This window comes from Osmerus eperlanus, chromosome 15 (genome assembly GCF_963692335.1).
Source record: "Osmerus eperlanus chromosome 15, fOsmEpe2.1, whole genome shotgun sequence".
In the NCBI taxonomy this organism is placed as follows: Eukaryota; Metazoa; Chordata; class Actinopteri; order Osmeriformes; family Osmeridae; genus Osmerus; species Osmerus eperlanus.
Genome location: NC_085032.1, coordinates 4,530,484 through 4,556,941, shown reverse-complemented (window position 1 = coordinate 4,556,941; position 26,458 = coordinate 4,530,484). Strand labels below are relative to the sequence as shown.

At 39.1% G+C, this 26,458-nt stretch overlaps 2 protein-coding genes across 3 annotated transcripts in view; one reads left to right on the top strand and one right to left on the bottom strand.

Moving 5' to 3' along the window:
* Window positions 1–26,458, top strand: part of cpb1 (carboxypeptidase B1 (tissue)) — a 490,881-nt gene that overhangs the window by 249,435 nt on the left and 214,988 nt on the right. The gene's annotated exons all lie outside the window — the stretch shown is intronic.
* On the bottom strand, window positions 18,607–23,868 carry zic4 (zic family member 4). Of its 2 annotated transcripts, XM_062480164.1 has the most exons (3): window positions 22,533–23,867; window positions 21,810–22,424; window positions 18,607–19,724 (listed from the first exon to the last, which is right to left on the bottom strand). In XM_062480164.1, exons 1-3 carry the CDS (start codon window positions 22,954–22,956, stop codon window positions 19,288–19,290), a joined length of 1,476 nt encoding a protein of 491 aa, XP_062336148.1. In that variant the 5' UTR covers window positions 22,957–23,867; the 3' UTR covers window positions 18,607–19,287. The 2 variants fall into 2 exon arrangements, with proteins under 2 accessions (XP_062336148.1, XP_062336147.1); XM_062480163.1 differs by having other exon boundaries at window positions 21,810–23,868.

Below are 26,458 nucleotides of genomic sequence, written 5' to 3'. Positions count from 1 at the left end.
TCTTTAATCTGTTACTGAAGACTAATGCAAAATACAAAACTAACACTTCCATCCAGATATTTATTCCTGTACCATCAAATACTGACTAAATCAACCAAAGCCAGAGCATTCCCCCTGATCAACCAATCCAAGTGGCACAGCTCTCAAAGTGCTGTGGCATAGATCGCCTTCCCAAGGGTGTCTGGGCACACTCCCACATCCTTGTAAGCTTTCCAGGGAAAGAACAGACTTGGAAGTCATCCAGTAAAAATAGAGTGTACCGTCTGCAGCCCAAGTCCCAGCCAAGTCAAACCAAAAGCCCTCAAATTAGAGCTGACACATCAAATCCCATCAGCTTACTTTTTATGTATGTGTGACAAAGTCACCTGATACTTTTACAATGCTTCAAAACGTATCTTGCCATCCATCTTGTTTTTCCAAACAGTTATTTTAAACAGTCACACCAACACTGAAACCCAATCATCCAATCTCCAGTTTGAGCGTAAAGGGTTAATATGCAATGTGGAATGTGTTTCATTACTGTTTTACAGATGTTTCTAACACTTTTACCTGGTATGTGTTGCACTTTAGTGATTTCCACTTTTTATGTATCTCTTTTTCTTTCCTTAAATGTTTTGTTTTGTTTGCCACTGCCATCACAGAAATTATTGATGGTCTCTACTAAATACAAGGCAGGTGTGGTGGGAAATTAATGTTCCCCTCAACAGATTTGACACTGGATGCAGAGGTACACTATGCAGTCTCATTGTATTTGATTTGGTCCAGCCATTGAAATTCCAGACATTTATTGTCCCATCCTTATTCTATGTTAGGAAAACTTAATGTCTTCCATATGCCACCCCGTAACCCTGTAGCAAAGGAAGACATGTTTCCAAATGCCCCATGGTGAAAGTTTGTCTGTTATTGAAACCAGTTCCTCTCTCTCTTAATCTATATTGCACAGCCGGGTAACAAAGCAACCAATACATCTTTAATAGTGAATAACACAGACACCCCTTGTCTTAGAAATATATTTTAACAGTACATTGTTAAATTAAGTTCTGGTTCTAGTTCTGGGTTGGGTCTGATCTGGGTGTAGGACTGGATCTGGGTTTGGTTCTGGGTCATAGGATTCCCACCGATTAGGTTTTGTTTTGAATAACCTAATAATAATCTTCTTCGATTTCCACTGAGAGTGACATGTCAAGTCAACCCACTGATCGGTGCCACGACCAATGCCAAGTCGAGATCATGCTCTCAGCAAGGGCCTGGATCTTCAATAGTACAAGCAGACACCTCTCATCTGGCGGTGCCATAGCTGCACTGTCAGGATGGCAGCACATGTCACAGCCAGGCACGTCATGCCAAACCCTTGCTAAGAGACCCAGGCCAACCAAAAATAACATAAATCTGGCCCCCCCATACCTACCTGTTTACCACCCTCACCACCAACACTCCACCTCTGCTAAATATACTCAGCTTTGCTTGCCAGAAATGAGAGGGGAAGAGAAACAGACAAAGGGGGCGTAAAGACTAAAAGAGAAGTACAGGAATTAAGAAACAAAGGGGCATGGAAAAGAAAGAGAGAAAAGAGCAAGGGAGATGGGGGAAAAAAAGAAAAAAGGAAATCATGGACCAAGACCACCTATCCCTCTCTCTTTCTCTCACACACACACACATTCTCTCTCTCTCTCACTCTCTCGCATGGGTCCCCTTGACACTGGCTCTCCAAGGATTAGCCATATTGGCCATCAGCACCACACTCGGGTCAATTTCACCAGCAAGTGGCCGGGCCAAACGACACAAAAAAAAATCTGTTGCAACTGCGATCCGCCGTCACCCCAGCATCAACAGCTCATGACATCATCCTGGCACAATGTCTGTCATAAACAAACCTTTGCCCTGTAAAGCATATTTGCCCTATGCATTATTTAAAATGGAAGAAGAGAAAGGTTTACAAGAGTAAGTCATTAAATATTTGATCATATGAAGGTTTATTTCTGACAAGCAACAGAGGCAAGCCATTGTCTTATTTCTTTTCTCCAGCCATTGCTCTGGCTGAGAGTAAAATCCTGCAGGGCCAAATTAGCTGTAGAGTCTAGCTATCCACACAGGCCCCACAGACTAATGAAAAGCCCAGAGGATATTTGTAGGGTCACACTAAGGAGGTGGTGTGGGATGTTGAGTGAAAATTGAGCATTCAGCAGGATACCATTTTGAAGCCACTAAATACTTCAGGCCATGCTTCCAGGGAACAGTCACTGGAATAAGACAGCAATGACTTTCTTACAACAATGAGATGATTATTCACAGACAATCTACATTTGCAACTGAGGAGTTGTACTATTTGCCTTGCCCTGCAGCCCAAGGAAATTGGTGAAATATACATTTTAGGGAACTTGCAGTGGCTCTAAAGAAGGAGAACTCAAATGTAACAACATTGCACTGTTTCTATAGTCTAAGAACTTTAAGGCCCCAGAGTTACTAACTGCTTAGTCTCCGTGTCTGTGTGTCCTAGTCCATGCACCACACAGCACAAGGTTTTGTAAACCACATTTTGACTCTTCACTTTGGCAACCACCTACACATACCTATTTTACAAGTTTGCTATTGGTATTAAGTGATTCCAACTGTTTTCCCAATGTGGCGGATAATGGAATTAATAACATTGACTGTGCATTTGCTGGAAATTCCCATGGGCCTTTGCATTTTTTATTGCTCTGTGCAGTAGTATATGGTAATGTGCAAAGATGAGTTACTATCTGGGAGAAATTAATTAATTTCAGGTCCCAGATTTGATATTTTTGCTCGATCCATCTTCAATATCTGTGAAAATGTGCCTGCAATGCAGTTGCTCTCACTGAACTTAACAATTTCAAGCTAGGAAGCCAGGTACATACAAAAATATTTGTACATTTTCCTCCTAATGTTTTACTGGATGTGTCAGCTTTTCTTGAATGGCAAAATTACACAATACTTTCATATCTGTAAAGGAATTGTATTGTTCCTATATCCATTTTATAGATAAAAGGAAGCTACAATTATGGCTACAGCTATCTGTTTCCTTGATGAATTCTTCTTCCTTTCTGTTGTTTGATAAATAAGGAAATACGTCAAACCTTGCCTTATGTACGGTAATTAAAGTGAAAAATACAGTCACAATGCAAATCCTTAATTGGACTCCAAGAGAGATATTGAGAATTTATCTTCAATAATAGGAGATGACTGGGGACAGAAAAACAAAGCATGTTGAAATGTGGCCCAGGAAGTTCAATTAATCACAACACAGAAAACAACCAATTTAGCAAAGCTCATTCAGGGAATCGCTTGGCCCAGGTAATGCACTTTTAATCATCTTGCTGTAGCATTAGCCGTCTCATAACATAACAGCAAAATAAAGAAGAGGCATCTCAGTCTGGGAGGGTAATGTTTCTCTGGGTGTTGCAAACATTCTTTAGTTTTAATAGGGCACAATTAATGGCATGATACTGTGCTCTAATGACATACAGTACACAGATGCATGTAAAGAACATTTTGCATTGGTAAAATCATCCAAATACAGTATGAGTATGGCTTTGGACATTATCAGAGGTCATCTCTACTTAATTTTGATTTAGTTTCAAACAACCTCTGCTAATCATAAATTGTCAAAGAAAAAAAAACATTACATGGTAAAAGAGCATTCAGAAGTACAGGCTCTAGATACACTTTTCTTTATAGACCCAACACAATTTGATTTGCTTTGATATTCACAATAATCATTACTTGCGCAAGTTGGATATGTGCTCTTGTTGAAGCTCCTTCCCCCTTCAAAGTAAAAAAGTTTTCTCGTGTTTACCTCTGTCTCATTAAGTATCGCCAATACAGCGCCATCTGTGAACTACTCCAAACACACCTGCTTCACCCTGAGCTTGTAATGGCTTTTCTCTATGTGCATGGGGGTCTGTCATAGCTCCAGGAGATCAGGGCTGTTACAGAACTGTCATTCTAACATCATCTAACAGACGCAAAGTACCTTCTTTCTACTCTGTTCGCATAATTATGGATATGGTAAAACGTTCAAAAACGATCAGTTTACTGTCTTGGAAGAGACACCAGAAGGGTTATGAAATCACTTTTATGTGTTGAGTTTAATGCCGGTAATTTGGTAGAGAGGACAGGCAGATTCAGTAGCTTTGTTTGAAGGCTTTACTGCTCACTGCTCATACTGAGAAAAACAATATATGAATATTTAACTTTCCCATCACAACATAACCGTACCAATATAGTTGCACCATACACTATATATTAATTGACTGTTTGACTAATCTCAATTTAGATACAAACTTAAAACAACTGTTTGAATGAAACAGGAATAAACTCAATTCTAAATAAAGAATTACCTCTTTTGGATTCATTTTTGCAAGCACCCTTTGGACTTTTTGAATTTTTGACAGCTATGTTTCTGCTCATGAGAGAAGAGTTGAGTGTTGTGGTCAGTCTGAGGTATGGTCAGCAGACCTTGCTCTGCTCAACCAATGTATCTGTTTCCAAAGGGAGTCTGACCACAGGCCTTAGTCATACCCTGCTGGGGACCTCTGAAATCAGAGCCCCTTGAAGTGGACGTCTGCTTGTGTCAGCCTCCACCACCACCACCCTCCATCCCTCCCCTGGAAACTGCTTTCAGCTATGAGGAACACCAAATGTGGCCCCTGTCAGACACAAACATTTCGGACACAGCCTGGTCAGGCCTGGGCGGTCCTCCCCCCACCTACACCCCCAACAAGACAACCATCGCCGTCCACCACCACCACTTCACAACCTCAACCCTGAGACCAGGGAGCAAGACCACCCTGGGCTGGTCAGCAACCCCTGCTTACACCTGCCATAAAACTTAAAAGCTACAGTCTCATCCCCCTGGGTCTTTGAAGTGTTCAAAGCATAGCTGAGTGACCTTTGATGCAACTCTGGACACAACACATGTTCTCGCCCATGTATAAACGCAAGCCCCTTTTTTCGGCAGACAAGACTGGATTGTTTACCTACATGTGTAAGACCCGGTGGATAGCGACCATGCATGGAGCCTGACCATTCCCAATGGTTAAGGCCCCTATGGTGGGAAAGAGACAGGGGCAAGAACTGGGTATTGCTTTTCAAACTGACAGCTCCCACTGACCTACCATGTGTGCATCCCTCCACTCACTCAAACCTTTATTTTTTTTGTTTCTTCCAACTTTCCAAAGATTCAGTTGTATGTATTTAATTGACCAGATATTGCTTTATGGCATTTTGGATACTGGTATTCCATGCTGCCCTCCAACAATGAGTATAGTAACTCAATTTAATTGAATTAGCTATCACCAAAGCATTGCATTTTCTTGGCACACGTCATTCACTAATCCTTTTCTCCCAGTATTTACTGTACGCTACAAAACTAATGTTTTCATGTGAAACTATTTATTTGACAGAACAGCAGCTCAAAGTAACACAGGAACAATCTATTCCACATGTACAGTACTTGTCATGGTTGTGTAAATGTCAAGCAAAGTAAACTGATATAAAGCCAGATATAGGTTTGACAATGTTGTTGTCTGAGTTACATTCAGAAGGGAGTGCAGTCAATTGTTTTAATACAAACAGCAGTTCAATAGCTCCAAAGTGTTGAGAACAAACAACACACAATTCTATCATGAAAAAAATCAGGTATGATTAAAAGTCTATGCAAGTACAAACAATCTTCTTGACAGTTGTTTTTTGACCTACATTAGAACCAAATCAAACAGCATAATCTGTGTCTTTATGCTGCACAGTTTCTTGACTGCAGACAGATTGGCCTTTGCTAAGTATAGATTGAGAAACCAAGCATGTATTGCTAGTAGTGGCCTTTGGGTGACTGCATGGCTCAGACAAATGTTGACAGGGATGAAACAGTCTCACTGTCTAGTGTCAGCACTGTGACCTATGGAATGTACCGTCAAAGAGAATTCTTGGGACGAGTACATTTCTCAGAGGACTCCAGTCCCCTACCCACTATGCTGTTTTCAGTCTTTTTTTAAATCAAATCCTACACCCTTCAGTGTTCTGCATTGAGGAGAGTGTTCAGCCTTAAAAAAGGATTTTACTGATTGTTATTTTGATTTAATTCAGTCAATGTTGATTTGAGGTTCTCATTACATGGTCACACAAATCATTTTATAAATAAGTCCAATATCCCCTTTCACCAGAGCAATGGGGACAAGGTCTCACAAAATGTCAATCTTGTGACAACTTTCACAGTGCTGATGCCCTAGACATGTCCCAAATGGATAACCGTAAAGGTACACCACCATTTTATGTAGGTAACCTATAAAGGATGCTCTTGTTAGACCCCCAAAGGATCAGACCTGGTCAACACCAGCACCAGGGATGTGTCATAACACAAACACTGACACAATACCAGAACAGTATGGGCGAGAAGTAGTCAAGTATGGCTGTCAACACCTACATGTCAGCTGGTTTGACAAGCCCTTTAAAAGCCTGATGGGCATAAATCAAGAGGTTGTTCTGAAACAACAGGGTCAAATTCTGCCCCTCTTGAGTGCCTACCCACATACACCCGGCATGGGGCTACCCTTGGGCATTACTGGATACCCACACTGAGGGCACATCCATTTTCATTTCAATAAATACAGAATGGGATTACATTACACATCTTTGTAGTTTTGACACTGTGTGCAGTGAGATCTTATCCAAATTTCTTCTATTGATCTGGCATTGATAAAGAAAAGAGGACAATCCAAACTTCAAACAGAAGCATGAGGAAAATGAGGGGATGTGGCTTTCTGTTGGGATGAGATCAATATGCATTCAACAGAATATCAATGACCTAATTTGTGTGCACAGAAAATTGAGATGAGAATAAGATGAGAGATGAGAATGAGAAAAGAACCTCTTAAATGTTATCAACTAGTAAATTTAGAAATAATTTGTGTTTTTAACGCAACTGAAGTAACATTTGATTCTTCTTAATTCAAAAAATGTAAGTAACAGTACATCTAGCCAACCATGTTCAGACAAATAGGGTAAATTAATTGTCTGAAAATATGTTAGTATGCGGGCAAAGAAGCCGAGCAGCAATGTGTTGCATTAATAATAACATACAACAAATAACATTGTGAAATGTTTTAAAGCCTTCCAGTCACTTCATTTGGCAGCGAAATTGAACCACAAGAAGAAAACTTCCGCTCCCTCTCTAAATCTTAAGACCTAGTCACATTCTTTCAGCATTTCCAATCCTTTCACTGCATTGAACCGGGTGCAGAGGCTTTGTGTTTGCCAGACCTAACTGTGTCCACTACTCCCACTCCTTTCAATGGGAGGTAAGAAGAGGGGTAAGGGCTGGAACGACAGTGTTACCCATGCAAGCAGAACATCCCTCTCTTTTTGTGCAGTGGGTTGACAAGGTGGCAGCGGGGAGGATGTGGTCAGTCTACTCAAATATAATAGAGGGTTGGGCAGCTGCCTTTGGGCCAACAAAAGGCGTAGTCTTCTATTTGTCCTGTTTGCTTAGTTTTGTTTCTGAGGAAACGTATGTCTTATGCACATGCTTGTCAATCTAACTCAATGGACGTAAGGTTAAATGCACATATAATTGAGTTATTTCAACCATCAGATTGTATTGCGTTTAATATTATATTAAGGATGTCTAAAGTTTTGTAGTTGAGGGTTGATATACTCAAACAGGCTTATTTTGGGTTTGGGGCATGTAGCTTGTAAGATTTCCATATATTTTAAATATATCATGTATATCATTATATATTTTGAATAAAAGGCAACCTAAATTTAAAAAAAAATGATTGTCACATTATTTGAAAGAAAAAATCATTTCAGATATATTCTTTGGAAACGTGAACGTGCAACAACTCAGCATTCATAAAAAACTATTTCATTATTTTATTCTTAGATTGCGCTTTCTAGACCTTTAGCTTTGCTTTGTGCATGCCATTTCCTACAGAGTGCAAAGTCTTTCCAAGTAGGCCTACTTAAAAGTCAACATCGTCTATCTTTATTTCACATATAGCTCCCAAGAGCCGGTCTTTGATCTCTTTGAATTATTTTCTTTTTCAACGCAGGATCTGTTATGCACTAAAATTCTTTGCTTTTCCATAGAAACGTGTCCTTTCCGTTGGGATATTGATGTTTTCTTCCTCCCAGGGGTGATGATATGGTGAATCAGAATTTAAAAGCCATGCACAATGCCTGTATTCATGGTTGTTTTTTCGTCTTTGTTTGGTTTTGTCTTGATCTTCAAGCTCTCCATTTCTCAAATGAATGCAAATATTGTTTATTCTGTTGATGTCCGCGCTCCAGTCATTTCAGTAGCTTTTCAACGATTAAACTCTTTGTTGAAGCAGCAGGTTGCACCACCATGGCGTTTTACTGTAGTGTGCTCGACCAGAGACTATAGTGAGGGCTGTAAAGAGTATCTCTCACACACACACACACACACACACAAGCACACACATACACTTTGTTCTGTCTCTCTCATTCATTCTGTGTCTGTCTCTCACTCCCTCTCACTAACGCTCTCTCTTTCTCTTTCTCTCTTTATCTCTCTCTCTCATTTTCTCTGGGTGTGTGTTTGTTTAGATATGCCTATATTATATTTTAATGCACCTGTCAAGTCTTCATTTTATTCAGATGTGCGACTTATTTCACTCTGGGCATTTTCCAACATTTACCCCACGAAACATTTGGGGAAATTCATATAGACAGGGTATTAAATCGACACCAAGACTGTTTTCAGCATCCCCTCCTCTTTGCCACGCTGACATGTCTGATAGACCAGACTTTCTCTCTGCATTGTCATCTTGTCATCTCAACAATGTACATCTTTGGGACACCAATTTGGGAGGCCTTTGATCTGCTGACTGAAAAGAACAAAGTTATGTAGAGAAGTCAGCTATTGTGTAGAACTTTATTTTCTTTTTCTTTATCAGTCAACATTGTGGAACACCAGATAATTGATGAATCATATCATCTGGGGAATGTCTCTGATATTCCCATGCGTAAGGTTTGCTTGAAGCGTTTATTGCCTGCTGAATTGGTTTTTGAATATAGACTTGAGCATTAAATAGCATTTTGGATTATACACAAGATAGTAATCCATTGCAAACATTGCAATTTCTTAAATATGAATGACATTACATTCACAACTGCCCAAATGAATATGAAATTCCACACATTCTTTAATCCCCTCATGACCTGGATTATATAGTACTCTGACCTAAACATTAATTCTAAGATCCTGCTCACAAGTGCCTGGTGTCAACTTTCATGACTCTCTGTTTGAAATACTGGCGCAATCATCAGGTTTCTCTCCCCCTACTTGCTTCTACCCCATCCTCTCTGTCGTATATCTCTTCAGATTTTCCACATAAAGATCAAATTAACAACCTTAAATTATTCTCAATACCAGGTGCTGTTTTATCACAACAGGATTCTTATTTCTGTCTGTTTTATTTTAATTGATTTGCAGGATATTGGCGTCATTGTTTCGCACATGTTGACATGGCCTTCTTTAGATACCGAAAGCAAGTACTCAATCTTTTGGGTTTATGCCATTGAAAATCCCTCTGTATAACTGGAAGTTTGATACAGTTCAGCCTACAGTTTATATTTGGTGTATTCCTGAAGTCTACATATGTGTAAGATATTGCAATTGTAATTCAATACATTACACACTATCATGAAGCCAACTAAATTCACGTTTAGTTTTATCGATAAATTGATAACATATACAACACAATAATGTAAGTTGTATTTTCTCTAAGGAAACTGAATCATCTTTGGTCACTCTTATAATGCAAAAACTGTTGGAACTACATATACATACATGGGGGACAAATGTATGGCGGTAACATTATCTCATTTGAATCATCCAAATGTAGTTTTTCAAGTCACAAAGTAATTTCAAGGCACCCTTTCTTCTCTGTTTATAGAAAACTGTGACAAGTCAAGACACATTTACAAACACCTATGAGCTATTCAAATCATCGGCACTCTTGTCTCACTGCGAACATCCATCTGCTGAATGAGAAGTTTCACGGCAGCGCACGTCCCTTACAAAAGACGATTGTGATTTAGACAAACATTGGGGAAAACATAAAGGCAAAGGTCAAGTCCTCTTTCAGTTCAAGTGTGCGCTGATTTACCTACAAGTCAATGGGGCAGCTCGTTACGCCTCCCTATTTTGAGGAGTACGGGCGTATTGGGGAGACAAGAAGCATCTTTAGTGTTTATGTAGCATGGGCTTCATTTCCACATGGTCCTGCTGTACTAAAATATGCAGTATAGACACATACTTTACGTGAAAGGTTCTTACAAATACAAGACAGCCACCACGGCATTGTGCTTCCCGTGGAATCCCCTTCAATAGAAATGTTCGACAAATTAACATTAGACTTTTTTTTTTTTTTACATAGGGCGCTTACAGGCATTCCCTTCCACAGCAACATCAACCCCATACATTAAATGAAACTTGCAGTGTCATAAAACTATAACTATCACTATCTAGGCCTATGTCATTTTAACTTTAGGCTATAGCTACGTTTGTCCTTTATTCCTATAAAGTCAATTATGTCAAGAACACATAAGGATTAGACGAACAAGTAGTGTTAATTGCGCGCCAGGTATAACGAGCAGGTCTAATCTTGCTTCCCCCTCTTTCTATTGAGTTTTTGTGGGCCTAATGAGTGGCAGGTAGGGCTGCTTCCTGCTTTCACACGTGCAAAAAATAGGCCTTTCACTGCTTGCAGTCCTGGACCCTAGCTGGGCACGGGAAACAATTGATTTTAAGCATAAAGTTAATTATGCCTAGAAATTAGACAGGCTCACGCTAGATAAGGACTTGGAGGTTATCGCAGCATGATTTCCTGACAGGTCTCATGCTCTCACATGTCAAGACTGCATGAATGTTTTAATACGGTTTATGCTCATGTGTTGTCAAATAAGTGAAGGTAAAACATTACTTACCTTGCCTCGTGTCTTCAAAGTTTCTGACACATTTCAAACGTTTTTTTCTACGCTATAGGCTTCAAGATTCATCGGAAACTATCTTCGCATTTTATCCTGCCTTAACACTATTCCGAGGGAAATAAAGGACAAAATCCCTGATTATTCCTTCATTCTTGTCTGAGTAGTTTTCTTGGCTACACAAAGAGTATTATGAAAATAGCCTCAGCCCAAAGAATGTCACAGTGGTCGGTTTCTTACTGAAATCTTTCTTTATACTTAGAAAAAAAATGACGTTTCTTTTGCTGAATTAACTCCTGAACATAAAGGATAAGCCTGAAAATAAAAACATTTTATTTTTCAATAACTATAATTATTGAGACATCTTTACGTTGCATCAGTACAAAATTGTTATCTATATTTGAGGTTTTGTTTTAATTGTTATATTACAGTGAAATAGAGTACTTCAGTCCATAGCAGTTTAATAATAGCTTATGGGAATCAATATTGAGTGCAAATTGACGCTTAATGTTTCCATACATTTTATGATTGTGAGTAGGCTGATACTAATACTTTGTTTCTATATATTTTCAATTACGTTTTTAAGAAAAATTAAGAACTGTGTCTTTAAAACATGTCTTATCAAGGTGTCTAAGGCAAATAAATAAGGTTAGAAATGTCCCGAGTGCTCAAACATCAGTAGCAAATGGGTTATGAATACAATGATTGAGACAGTTGAAAAGGTAACTTGGAATCTATTAACAGATGTTGAATTTATGAACTGCTTTGTTTCACTACAGTCAAATCAAAATGATTGACAAAGTAATAAACGCTACATGCTGCTCTATCTGATTATGGAGTATTTTCATTGTGCCATCGAGGAGAATATGACAACCATGGCACATTTGGGATTTGAACTGTCAAATAAAGAGTCTCCAAGGATCGATTGCGTTGGTGACGTTTCTGAACATCCAAAGAAGATGTTAGGAATTTACTCAAATAACAATTTACTGCGTCTGTGGTCCAAATAGCCTACATATTATTTAGATACACATAGATACATATACACACATTTCTAATCAAAACAAAAAAAAGGTATTTGAGACTTTCCAAGTATTAGTGCTGATGGGGAACTTTATAGTTAAAGACGTGTGTAGGCACGACACGTCTGTCCAGAAGAAAGGGAAGAACGCGTGAGCGGAATGAACTGTAGTTCAAGGACACTTTACTCAATGATGATTAAGACTGACCCCTCCCCTTACCCCCGCCCATAATCGTCCAACTTTTTCTTTCCTCCATTTCCCTTAAATCTGGCATTAATGTCGAACAAGTGGCTGTTGACATCGTCGAGGCCTTATCTCCAACAATCCAACACGAGTCTGATGTTCTGTTTGGTTATTTAAAGTGTGTGCTGCACTTGTAGGCTACATCCTCCACTTGAATTTAAGCAATTGACGTCAAACATACACCATTAAGCTATGGCTCCGCATAATGCCAAAAACCTTCAAACATACAACCTTTGGGTAATTTATTTCGCATTGGGAGTCCACCTTTACTACGTGATTGTATCATTATGACAGTGAAGTGACATAAATGCAATAATGGTTAATTGTGCGTGATAGAGGAAGGGTAACAAACTTAACAAAGAAATGTCAGAAAGAAAGAGCATGGCTATGTCTTCATTAGCATGATCTCCAAGGACCGCCAAACATTTCATTAATTTGTAATTTATAAACGTTCGACAAATATCCGAATATGTAAATATCAGAGGCGTAATGTCTTTTCGGCGGGAGATGGAGAAATGACCCAAAGTCTTTGATGCTGGTACAGTGATCACGAGAATCATATCTTTTCTCAAACTGTGCTCCCACTATTTGCGACATATTTCTCGGCTGACGTGTGAAATAGTGCAGATAAACCATTGATTCATAATGTTTCGCATTTGCATTTGCACATACACAATATTCTACACATTACTTTGATTCATGATGATAGGCCTACTGTCTCCTTTCTGAATTGTGTAACCTCACTTTTGCATCACTGTAAATTGCACCAGTGGGAGGGTCCCTAGAACTAAAAGGGTACATTTCTGGATGGTTCAGATTTTTTTTCCCCTAGTGGTTTAGAAACAACCAGTCAATCATAATACATATATTATTAGGCTTGTATTATTATCACGGTACCAATAACAACAACAAATACTTATTTATATATTTGTAAATAACTATTTAAATTAGTTTATTCTATGATTTCGGTGCGGCTCTGTATGTACAAATCTAAAACGAAAAAAGGCTGTTAACGACATAGCTTGCATATGTGTGTAGCCTACCTGAGATCAGTTTTACAAGCTTGAAGCATGCTTGAAAAAAGCCAAGCAAGGCAGCCTGCATCAATCAGTGCCCACGGTCCTTAAGTGTTGAGCATATCCTATTTCTAACACTGATAATGATGTTATACCCGGCACCCATCTATGTTTATGGGTATAGGCAACCAAGGAAAACATAAGACAATACAAACCCTCGTTTTGCAAAATAAATGAATGAAACTATGATCTAAAAATGTATACGACTGAAGTTCGCCCTCGGACCTTGAAGTGGATTCTTTGGATTATACTTTGAAAGGGAAATGGTTAAACAATCACTCAGACTCTTAGTACACTGTTACAGTTTACAATTTTATTGAAAAAAATATATAGGCGTTTTCTGTGTGGGGGGGGGGGGGGGGGGTGAGGTGTTGAATTACAAAACCATGACGTTATTCTGCGTTTTGCTCTTCTTTATCACGTTCGCTCAAACACAAACACACACAGACATCCACGCACACAAACCTTCCAAGCCAACTGTAACAACAGTAGAGGATGACACAAGTGAAGATGAATTATGTCGTTGATATGCTCCTAATCGCCAAAGGGCACGTTCTCAAATGTATAATTATGTGTTCTAGATGATGTATGCGCCACTGTTAGGAATTTGATCAGTTTAGTATGAGTACATTATCATTCCATTGTGCTCATTACTGCCATAACTATATTTTGTTGCACAAACCATGAGTGCGTGAGATGGACGAAACCACGTGACACTGAAAGCCTAGCTTCAATATGTGGCCTACTAAAAAGTTTGTGTGAGAAAAAAAAATTACGATATCAAAAAGATGTCCCTAGACTACCATTGATGCTGATAATTAATTACAATCGCCACTTGCTTGTGGTGTTGAAGTTGAGCGCCTTGGCAGCCAATCAGTCTTTAATCGGCCTTCCCTCGTTGATGATGTATCTAATTGAAATGTGGATATCAGTTTAAAATTGGTGTATTCCATCGTAACTATTGGTTGTACTGTAGGCAGAATACATTTGTGTTTTGGGGTGGTGTGGGAGCCATCTCTCTGTTTTTAACAGTTGTACATTAATTTACACTACTGCACGAACACGAAGCTCTATCTCTGTCTCACACAAACACAGAGTTAGGGTGGTTTGTACGACAAAATGTGTATTAAAATCTAAATAGAGCACTGTTTGCGAAGGAAGGTGCTTCCTCAATTTAAGCACACGTGCAAACTAATTTCATATATATTTGCATGCTATAACCTTATGATGAAAAGATATTCCTTGTGGAAGACAGGGCCAATTGAAAAGAGAAATCGAAGATCAAAGAGAACGGAATAAGCACGGGTCGTTCGACTCATTCACACAGCTGCATTGAGACTCAAGGCCAACAAGCGTATCTTACATTGAATGGGAGTTTCTATTCAAAATGCAGGTGCGAGGAACTGTTGCACACTCTGGCACATTGTCAAAGTTGTTAGAGATCCATGTTCGACGCACTAACTATGGGGCTGATTTGCGTTCAAGGGAGTCCACTCTCAACGTTGCGCCGAAATCCTCGGACTGTGGAAATCCCAACATTTTGGTGGAGATTCAAACAAGCCACGTTATGAAATCGACAAACTTGTCTCCGACTTTTCAAACTCACAAGGGTCATTTTCAATGAGTCAAGCAATAGTTGTTTAGGCCTACTTTCACATACAAAGAAAAGCCGGCAAAGGTAGCATGCTAAGAAAGATAATCGAAATAGCAACAACAACAAAAACAATGCATTTTACCCATAGTATGTCTTCAGATAGGCTTCAAATAGGTTTTGTAAGGCAAGCTACTTCTCACCCTTCAATTGCCCCCTTAAAGCAAGTCATGCCAGAACTGCCTCAGATATGTGGCGGAGATAAAAATAAAGAAAAAGATCATATTAAAAATAAAATCACGTGAAAATAAGATTGGAATCGATATCTTAACGCTTAATGTTTCTGTATCACATGCATTGCATTTGTATCATTTAAAATATTGGAAACGATTTGTGAATGGATAGGTTAGTTTAAATCTTCACTTCTCTCCGTTTTTAGAATGACGTTTCCTGGGTGTATTTACTTGTTTGGTATTGCACCTGTCTGGTGATTTTGCCTGCGAATTCCGGCCACTTCATGTCTTGTAATTATGACATGAAATGGAACATTGAATAGGGGGCAGAAATGCTTTTTACTCGCAGACTGCTAATCCCCTATTAAAAGGGCTTTGTTCAATAACGCAGGACAGTTTCCGGAAGTAGGATTACCGCCTCCATTATTTTGCAAAGAAATGATATTTCACACTCAAACGAGTCTTAGGACGCCATAGAAGTGCTGAGAGGACCAAGGACAAGAAATTAAATGGATTCAGTTTCATTTGTAGCACAAGTCCAATAATCTTTTCTTGACATAATCGGTAATTAATGTGATGAATATGCATTTTAAGTGAAACAACCGTGCTGTCATTGGATTACAGAGCTTCTGTGTCCTGCCTAGTACAATTGATACACAAATCCTTCATGGCCTGCATGTTTCCATATGAACAAATCTTGTGTTTTCTTTATGAGAAATCATATCTGTATTAGGCCCAAATTATTTTTATTTGATCAAATGTCAGCAGTACATACAAAGTAGCAAGGATTATTAAGTGAATATATTTTTACTAAGTCTCAGTTGTGAATGTTTTAAACATTTTAGGTGTTGGACTTGCTGTCTGAATTCTCAATTTAAGGACAGGTGCTCTATTGCTGTACTGTCTGTTCATGCTGTTAAGCCTTATAAAAGAACAAGCGGAAAGAATTGGACCCCCCCCCTTCACACACACACCACCTCTCTCTCTCACCACACACACACACACAGGGATGAAGCCTGCTTCTGCACACCAATAACAATGTCTACCAGTAGACCACAAGGGAATCTAAGGACAGAATTCAGTCATGCAACATCACTAAATAGTGGCTCTGAATCAGCTCTGCTACAAGCTACATTGGTTTTCATGAAAGGACAGTATAACAGCATCAAACACTTTATCTTCTACCTTACATGATCATATATCATCAGATTTCAATTATTGCCATCTGATACTTGAGATTACAAGTTTGTTTACAAATCAGAACTACCTTATGCAGGTAAAAGATTAAATTAATCTTCAACATAAACATACACACATGTATGTATATGCATGAATAGACACAGGTAAGCATACATGTAGTTTCAGGGTGTTTGTTCTTTACTCTATTGTCAGGGGTTCATTAGAGGCTGGACTTTAATTAATGCCCTGAAGTATTGGTGATGTGGTTGATGACAGCAATCAACAGGGGATGACTCCAAACCAACATCTTTGTCCAAGTTGAGAAGGAGAGGCTAGTCAATATGAAGGTATTTTACAGTAATGTAGTCTACACCAACACTCAACAGGCGGCCCAAGGAAACTTCCTCTTTTTGTATTGTCTTAACTACAGTCTATTACATCATCATCAAGTTAGGGAAGGTAATGATGGGATATCTATAGATTACTTTTTAAATTAAATTAACATAGTGTTCTCTCTCTTTTTATATGTAGTAAAACGTATTTGCATGTATACATTTTTCCTGTATGATTCTCTGTGCCTGCAATGTTTCTGAATATGTGTTTGTGTGTATGTGGTTAAAAGAGAGAAAAGGAGTGTGTGTGTGTGTGTGTGTGTGTGTGTGTGTGTGTGCGCGTAAGTGTGTGTACCTTTATAACTGTTGCATCTATGGGTTTTCGTTTTAAATAGAAATAGTTTTACACACCCCTTGTTCCTTTTGACGACTGGAACTAAAAGCTTTGGACGGCTCAACAGAGAAGAGGCGACCAAATCGGTGACAAAAGAAGCTTTCCGTGTCATCAACGTCGTTTAGACAACATGGAGGAATCCTTCTGATATTAACTCCCACTTCAAAGCGATCTCGTTTCAATTGAGAACGGACTATCCTTTCCCCCATTTATCCACAAGAGCTGGTGCATGGAAGTATCATCTTGTTTGGTGTTTATTCTCCTTCTCTTTTCAGTGTGGTACTTTGACAGAGTAAACGGCAATACAAGCACCAAAGGACTAACTCTTAACATATCAGATGCTAGAATGGTGTAACCACTTGCTAGCTCAAGCCTAACTCGTGCCATTGAATGCCAATTCCATGCTCTTTATTATAATTTTTGAAAGCAGTTTCTTAATCAAAACTATTTTGGCTCAGTGCATTTGTCTTGGGCGTGCGAACTAATTTGTTTTACTGAACTAACCATAGGCCGGTGGTAAATTGTGTTACGCTTAGGGAATCAAAATATGAGTAGGCCTAGTTGCTAGCCTACTTTTCTTACCGAACCTTAACTATGTTGTTTTAAAGTTGATTGCCCTTGACCGATTTTGTAAACAGTCCTTGTCCTCAAAAATAATAAGGAGAAGACTAAAAAGAATAAGATAACTGGCTTAATTGTTTACGTCATGAAGCAGCCCAGCATTGTGAGAAACAACTTATTATATCGGCTCTTCTTTTGAAAAAAGCAAAATTATATTTGCTTTTAACATGGTATGAAGGAAATAGATTACCGTTTCATACCCCATGGGAAGTAAATATGACATTCTTTGAACAGGCTTTGAAGTCCACGGACTTGGCCCCATATCATTCGAGTTTGACTCGGCTATTGGTATAGAAATCTTAATTCAGCATGAGGATTCATCGTTGTGAAGAAATGGCTCTTTGTACCAGAAGTTCTTTGAAGTCTAGATTAGAATATAGGTTTTCATCAAACGCGGGCCTTAACCCTAGTCCAAAACCATCGTATATGTATGGAGATATGGTGCTCACACCAGAAAGACATGCAACGAAAGTTATGTCTCTAGACATTAAATATGGTGTTGAAAATTGCATTTTAACAATTGCTCGAGCTTTAGTTGTTATTTAATGTATTCAAAAATAGAGATTATCGTAGGCTCTGCTTGAAGTTACACTGACAAGAAAAGTATGCGTTCAAGGAAGGCATTCGAAATTAGAAATGATGGCCTGAGGACACATTATCGTTGCCCAATCAAAACTGCCGCAAATCGTATCTTAAGTTATGAAGCACGTGTAGAAAATAGGTGCCCAACGTGCTTGACACCTGTTCATTAATTCGACTGCAAGGCAAATGTTTTGCCTCAAGTATTGTCTCACAATTCAGACCACAACAAATTTTCTTGATCCAAAAATGTTGTTTCATCTTTGTTTCATCCTGGTTTTATCCTTAGCCTATGTCAGTGGATTTTTCCTGAACGGGAACAATGAACAGAAATGTGTGACATGAATATGTCACAAAAGCCAGAAAACGTTTTATCGTACACCATTTATTCCAAATACTGACAAAATTACAGGGCAATATGGTACACATTTCAAGTGTACACCGGATGAGAACACATAATAAAAAGGCATTGCTGACAAATTGTGACAATACAAAATACCCACCAAATGCCCACGTTGAATAAACATTTATGACTTTGTAGGTAATATCAAATAGACCATATGAAAACATTTCAATAGTTGACTTTCATTACAAATGAAAATATTTCTGTATGAAACATAAAACATGTATACAAACAATTTTAGCAAACAAAATTGCTTAAAGACAGAAGCTTACAAAAAATGTGGCTACTGTTAACATTAACACATCAAAAATGAGCAATTTACAAATGTACATTTCATATTGAAACACTTTGGTTCGATAATACAAAAAGGTTAATCTCAGATTAAAAAATAAATTAAAAAGATATTGAAGTCTAAACTGAATTTACAAAATAATGCAACATGCGTAGGCTACATTAAATCAGTACCATATATCAGAAATGTACAAACAGAATTTCATATTTTCTTTATGCGGAGAAAATACCGTTTTCATAGGAATATGCCATACGCCAGTGTATTGAATCAAAACATTTGAAAATATACCTTCTGGATTGAAGTCCAATAGAAAATATATTTATGTTTGCTGCATTTTCAAAACGGAATCTGTTAGAAGGCGTCCCTTGACTGAGGGTTCCTGTAAAGTGGTTCATCTGAGGGGTCAGGTGTGGAGGAACCGCTGGGTGGTGTATGAGTGCCACTGGCTCCAGAACTGTGACAAACGTACCACTCACTAAGATTGGCGGGCTGTGACGACGCGACGGGTTCTGAGAGCGATGAAGCCCCTGGCTCGCGGCCTATGTCCGATGAGGGGGACACTAATGATGGAGTTGAAGATTCGTAGCCTGAACTTGGTGGTGGAGACTTACAGTGCACCTTCATGTGTTTTCTTAGTGAGCTCGGGTGTGTGTAAGATTTGTCACAACCTCTTACTTTGCAGTTGTAAGGCTTATCGCTGGTGTGCACGTGGGAGTGCTTTTTCCGGTCACTGCTATTGGCGAAACGTCTGTCACATCCGTCAAACTCACATTTAAAGGGCTTTTCACCTGCAATGAAATAACATAGTTTAGGCGATACTCGACTTGCAAAAGCAATCGGGAACTTTTACCTATAAGTGAAGGTCCCGATATATAAGCAATGCTGGTGGAGAAACAACGCTCACCTAAAGTGGCACAATGTTGTCAACCAAACTGAATATTCATGAAGTCGAAGGCCTTACTTAGCACAGGAGCAACATTTGGTTGTTGCTGTTCACCTGCAACCATGACAGTTCATAAAGGCCAACAACATGACCAGGCAAAAAGACAATCTGAATAAATTACACTAGAATCATCAAACGCTGATTTCTCTTATGCGCCAAGCTACTCATGTGTAATTGCTACTGTCTAATTATACTTGCGTGTTGAATATCAATTTGACCTTCAGCTGTTGAGCTGAGAGAGCCAATCAAGGATATTAGTGTTTTACAAGGAAGCATTGAGGAGCAGACCCCAAGGGAAGTTTGAGCCATAACCACAGTTTCAGTTTTAAACATTATACCAAGGACCAGGGCCCTTGGGAGTCAACACACACTGAAATAATTTAACAGATTTGTACTGTTAGCAAATGGTTTGAATTATGCATTTACTGTGCTGAATACGGCTGGGGAGGCAAATTTGTTATCATTATTGTATTACACACACTCCATGCAGAGTATGATGGGATTGGGCCCAAAAGTGTATGTTCTTCTCTTTCGAAACTATGTATCTGAATGTAACTGCGTGTCCCAGATATTATGTTTTCAGGAAGCATATGTGTTCGTTGATAATTCTTCTCAAATGTATCACAAAGACAGAATGTTTTTACAATACATTACCAGTCCCACCAAATAATGTAACCCAGAGGGCAGCATGTAAAACATGGTTGGTATAGACTACCTGTTACATTGCTGTGGCCCCTCCTTTTTCTAGGCGCTTCTTTCTATCGACTTGTTGCTTTTGTAAGGATGAGTATTACCCAAAGAATTTCCCTGCTTTGTAAGCAACTACAATATTCCTTGTATAGGTTTATTGCATTTGGTCTTTTAGCATTGGAGTTTGTGCTGATGCTTCTGTTGAATACATCCTTCAACATAACATATTTAACCAGTAAAATCCTACCACTAATAATCTTAACAAATACAACTAATAATATTTATAATTAAGTAAGTCCTAATATAAACAATAATGTAAATACTAGTCATATTATACTAGTGCTGTATATATTATAGTCAAATAAAGTCTTAGAATTAAAAGTTTTAGATTATCATTCATACTGATGTTAGAAGTAAACTGAGAATAATATATTTTGACATAATATATCTAAACTATCCTGTATCCTGTTCAACATGTTTTGGCATTAATGCAAGATTACCTTAAAATGGATACAAGTCAGATGATGCCTTACCTATAGACTACAGAGACAGACTATGCACATAGGGATTCAGCAACAAGTCTTTTAAAAACAAGACTGAAAAGCATTGACAATCCAACGAACCATAATTTCCTCCATCCTCCAACAGCCAACTTTCATTTTATTATTCTAAGTACAATACGTATCTTTTGACCAGTTGTGTGCTACTTTTCCATATGTGGCAGTGCTCGGATAGACTTGTGGTAGGCCTGAATCTTCGATCTATTTTGGCATAAACATGTCAGTTCACACGTCAAACGCTTGAGTGAGCTGTACCAGAATCCCCAAGCAAAATCCTTCTACAACTTTTGACCACTGATGCAACTAACAACAAACACTTGGAAATTAGGTTCAGCCTCAAACACGCTGTGCTGCTGCATCCACAGAAAGTTAATATGCTTATATAGACGTTGATTTGTTCAAATAGCACGTAAAATGCAATTGACCAAACACTACTCTGTTTTTAATTCTCTCTTTGAGGTATGGCTTTAATAAAACCAGTATAGGTTTGTTTACTGAAGATATAGCCCACTAGTGGCTAGTGTTAAGAATTCAATTGCGTAATATTTAAGCTAAATCACTGTGAAGCAATATTGCATAGAGATTGTAGCCTATTGATGATAGTCGATCATAAATTCAATGTAATACTTGTACTATATGTTTTTTGAAAGGCGAAGCTAAATATAAATTAAGTCACTGACCTGTATGTGTTCTTTTGTGAATCTTAAGGTTTTCAGATCTTGCGAATACTTTTCCACATCCAGGGAATGGACAAGGAAACGGTTTCTCTCCGGTGTGCACGCGGATATGATTTACAAGTTTGTACTTGGCTTTAAATGGTTTTCCTTCCCTTGGACACTCTTCCCAAAAGCATATATGGTTTGCCTGTTCGGGTCCTCCGACATGCTCCACTGTCACATGCGTTACCAGCTCGTGCATAGTGCTGTAAGTTTTGGAGCAAAGTTTCTTCGGCGAGTGCTCCGGTTCCAGCCACTTGCAAATGAGTTCTTGCTTTATCGGCTGCCTCATGTAACGGAAAAAGGCACCGGCTCCGTGGTGATGAGCGCTGAGATTCATGTTCAGATTCAGACCACCGTAGCCATGTAAAGGCGAGGCGGAGAACGGATCAGCCCTTGAGCTTGCCACTTGACTCAAGTGATCAGACCTAACGTACATTTCTCCAGGTATTCCTAACCTTATTTGACCATTCAAGGCTTGGCCACCTGGTGCTCCGTTAGATGGCTGATCGTGGAGTCCAGAGAAGAGGGTATGGTTTCCTGCGTCGGGGTGATGACCATAGTGTCCTGGATAGCTACCTGTTGTTGAGACAAACATTCCGTGGTGAGAGGTTGAACCAGGAGCCTGGTCGGTCAGCACTGGCATGGCTTGAGCTGTCAGATCTCTTCGAATGAGGAAATCCCTACCTGCGGATAACGCCTGGGCCGTGTGAGACATAGAATAGGGTACCGTCGTTGCCTGCACCGGGCCAAAAGCTCCCGTTTGACTGGAGACCACTTCACTGTGGCCTGCCATATGATGATTGTGGTGGTGATGGTGGTGGGGATAATGATGGGCTGGGCTGATTTTGAGGGCCGCGGAGTGCCCCATGTGTTCTGGCCCGAATGGACTCGGCCCCAGGCGGGGTTCCGCAGTAATCTCCCCAGGGTGCGCGTGAGCCATTGAGTGTGGATGGCTGCTGAACCCCGGGAAGCCTGTCACGCTCTGAGGGGTATGGTGGTGATGATGGTGATGGTGGTGAGCCCCTGCCAAGTCAACTAATCTCAGCGCCGTGTTCCGTTTGGAAAACGTAGGGTCCATCACAGAGCTTCCCAAAGCATCCACGCTCATTACTCCTAATTTTAGAATGACTTGACAGCAGGCAAAATAATAATGATGATGACAAATATATTTTAATCGCAATGAAAAATAGAAGAAAAAAAGTTTTTAAAGTTGAGATTCTATCTCAGTGCCTACATGGAATCCCATTCGCTTGAGAGGCAGCAGCAGGAAGCTTTGATATACTGAATAGAGATTCATGGTAGGCGCTGCAGCCCGTGGAGCTAAACAATCACCCCGCGTTCTAATTGGTCAGAGCTCAGTGATTGACGTCACTTGTGACAGTTTCCAATGCGAAGAAAAATGTTTTAGTGACAGCAAGGAACAAGAGCGCCTGCGCCGTGCCTCAGGCTACACATGGGAAAAAGTAGTTGTTATGCAAAGGTTGTTGTACTTAAAACTCCTTCCTAAAAGTTAAATCTTTGCTTCAGAACTGTAAACGCGAGTTTTCCGTGTTGAATCCACATGCAACACGGAACTTTATAGACCTAATACTGATTTACAAGATTTTGACTAAGGAAACGTGCTTGAGTATGCAAGAGTGGTTTCTTTACTATTAAGGTTATACGGATCATAAATAATTCAGAAATATCTTATTTCCGTTATATAAACGATCAACGATGTCATTCGACAAACGCAACGATGAAAAATATCGTCGCGTTCTGAAATGCTTGCATCAAAGACGTATTCTGACAAAAGAAATGTTTCACAGTGGGCGTTTTAACACACATTGTAAAAAAAGAAGGTAAAGAAACATATTTACATGTCCTCCCACCCGCAAGTTACAACCCCTCCTCGCGCATTTGTTGCTTCCAGCACGTCGGGATCGGTTTCTCTTTATTTGTGAATAGAGTGAGCGACGTCTATTGTCCCGAAAAAAGAAGTTATAGAGCGGACCTGTTGTCGTGAACCGGTGTGATTTCGCTCTCTAGCTCTGTCTGATTGAGACCCAGAACTGGAGTGGATCAGGGGCGCAGGAGGTGGTACAGCAAGAACACGCAGCAAGGCAAAGTGTTAGGGACAAAAAAGAACTCGCTAAAATAAGCCATAACCTAACTAATTTAGGCCTAGGCTACTCTTTGCCCATGGTATCATAACAGGTCCACACGTGAAATGTACGATAGTCTAAAGTATAAAACCATGTTAAGAATTAAATACAGGGTGTGAGACCAAAAAACATTATTTTCCCACGTAGGCCTCTTTCGTAGGCGAATGGACCAGTAGCCTATTGTATTAAAGTTTCTAAACTAGTGCTTAGAAGTGAGTGACCGCCAGATAGACTATAGCCACCCCAACAGACTGGTAAAAAAATAGCTTCAGATGACCATTGCATTATGACACCTGAACATTTTAAGTTCCTACTACCAGCCACTGGTCTGCTATTTTAAGACGGGCCGAAATAAATTATACATTGTCTCTATTTAACATTTTAAGATCATGTTTTCATTGGGTAATATCGATAGGTGCATATGGAATTGTCATCTGCGTGGCATTTTTTCAATAATGTATAAAGCCTGTATAAAAGAAGATTATCTAACAATAAAAGTTATTGATCACAGGAGTCTTACTTTAGACAAAGCTTGGAGTCTTTTTCTTAATAATCATAACAAAAATGTATTGTAATGTGAGCTGACCACCCTAAAAGGTTAGTTACGATTAAATTCATGTCAAGTAGGCTATCACATTTTAAAATCAATCACAGATATTAAGAACGATGGGTGATTCAAAGGCAGTAAAATCTTAATTTATTTTGACAGTGTGTCAAGCCAATATTTGCCCATTGCTTGTAATTGAAGTAGCCTATGTTTCAGTAGTTTAAGAAACGGAATTCCACACATGATGAAACAAGTTCATAAGTTAACGCGATATTTGGAGTCCAACTTCTAAAATGTAGGCCTGCGAAAAATGGTAAATTAATTCATTTCAGTTTCCAAAAGATGACTATGGAGCTTTTGTAGTCAAGTGAGGACAGTTCATTTTAAGTCAACTTGGTAGCGAAGTAGGTAAGTTAAATATTTTCAACAAAAACCGCAAATGTCAGACGAAAAGTTAATTACCATCGCTTTTTTCTTCTTCTTTTTACCTCAGAGGCAATAATCTGTTTTTAACCTAGTCAAACTTTGATATGTGACTTTTCAGTAATTAAAAAAAAAAATACAGTCAAATTAAACGGACATCTTAAGAAACTTAAGAATCTGGACATCTCTTAAGAATGTAAATGTAAAAAGCCTTTGATGACAACGCCATGTCCAGCAAGTCATAATGAAGCAAATATTATGAAAACTATGATTGATCCTAAAGTAACTTATGTAATGGCCTTTGCTCACAGACTGGTATAGGCTAAGGGTCGCAGCTGTAGCCTTGTCTTCTGAGGAATCTCTGTAACACATAGCTTACTTTGAAGTGCTTCGCTCACAAATAGACACCAATGAAGGGTCGGTGACAGAACAAAACATATAGTTTCTTTAATTATGTCAGCTATAGTCAAATTACCCTCACTATATTTCTATTTATATCTATTGTTTATATGTTTACATGCTCTGGAAATATCTGTGTCAATAAGACCATCAATTATTACATCTCAATCAAAAATGTCCAGTAGACCTGTCCGACCTTTTGGGACAATTATCCATAGGTCAGGCAAGATAGTTTGTAAGCATTTATATCATATAACCACAGTCTATACATGCAATACGGAATATAGAAAAATGCACGCCCAAAGTTACAGCTCAACCAAGTAGGGCTGTAAGTAAAAACTCTTCAAAACCTGACACCTTCTGACGCCCGCAGAAACAGGGCCATGTTCTGTCTTTTCTATTTTCAAAGTCACTTCCGTACACGTGCCATTCTTACCGTTTTCCACCTGTTGAAGGTTCCTTCGAAATGTATTGTTGGGTATAAGAACTTTTAAACCTTAACTCTTAACCTTAAAGCCGTCTCTTCCCTCCGTCTCGCTAGTATGTGTTTGGCACTGACGAACAAAAACTAGCAGTCAAGATGATATTTTAATGGTTTGCATGGCACGTCTGTGCGCGCAGCTTTGAACTCTAGCAGCAGAGGTTCCTGCAGAGAGCGCCGCAAATCCCACTTCATAACTTCGGCAACCCACAACGTTCTACACATGCAATGGTTAAGCATGACAATACAGACAAAAAAAAGATCTCACATTGTCAATGTGCATGTTTCTGTATAACACATCAACTGGAAGATAATGACTTCGAAAAACAGTTTGGGGAAACCTTTACGTAAAAACATGGTTCAGGAATGTGATGCGAGGACCCAAACTGCTGATGTTATCTCTTTGGCAGGTGGGCTACATGGGGGGACAGGTTATTCAGAAAAAGGGCAAGATAGAGCGCTGCAAACGTAGCTCACGTGCAGCTCTATCTTAAACGTCTGCAATAATATAGTTTATGAAAATGGTGTCCATTGAAGTGTGACAAGCTGACAGCAGCATCATAAACGGTGCTGGTTACATGACGCAGTTGTTTAGGCTTTATATGCAACATAGCTT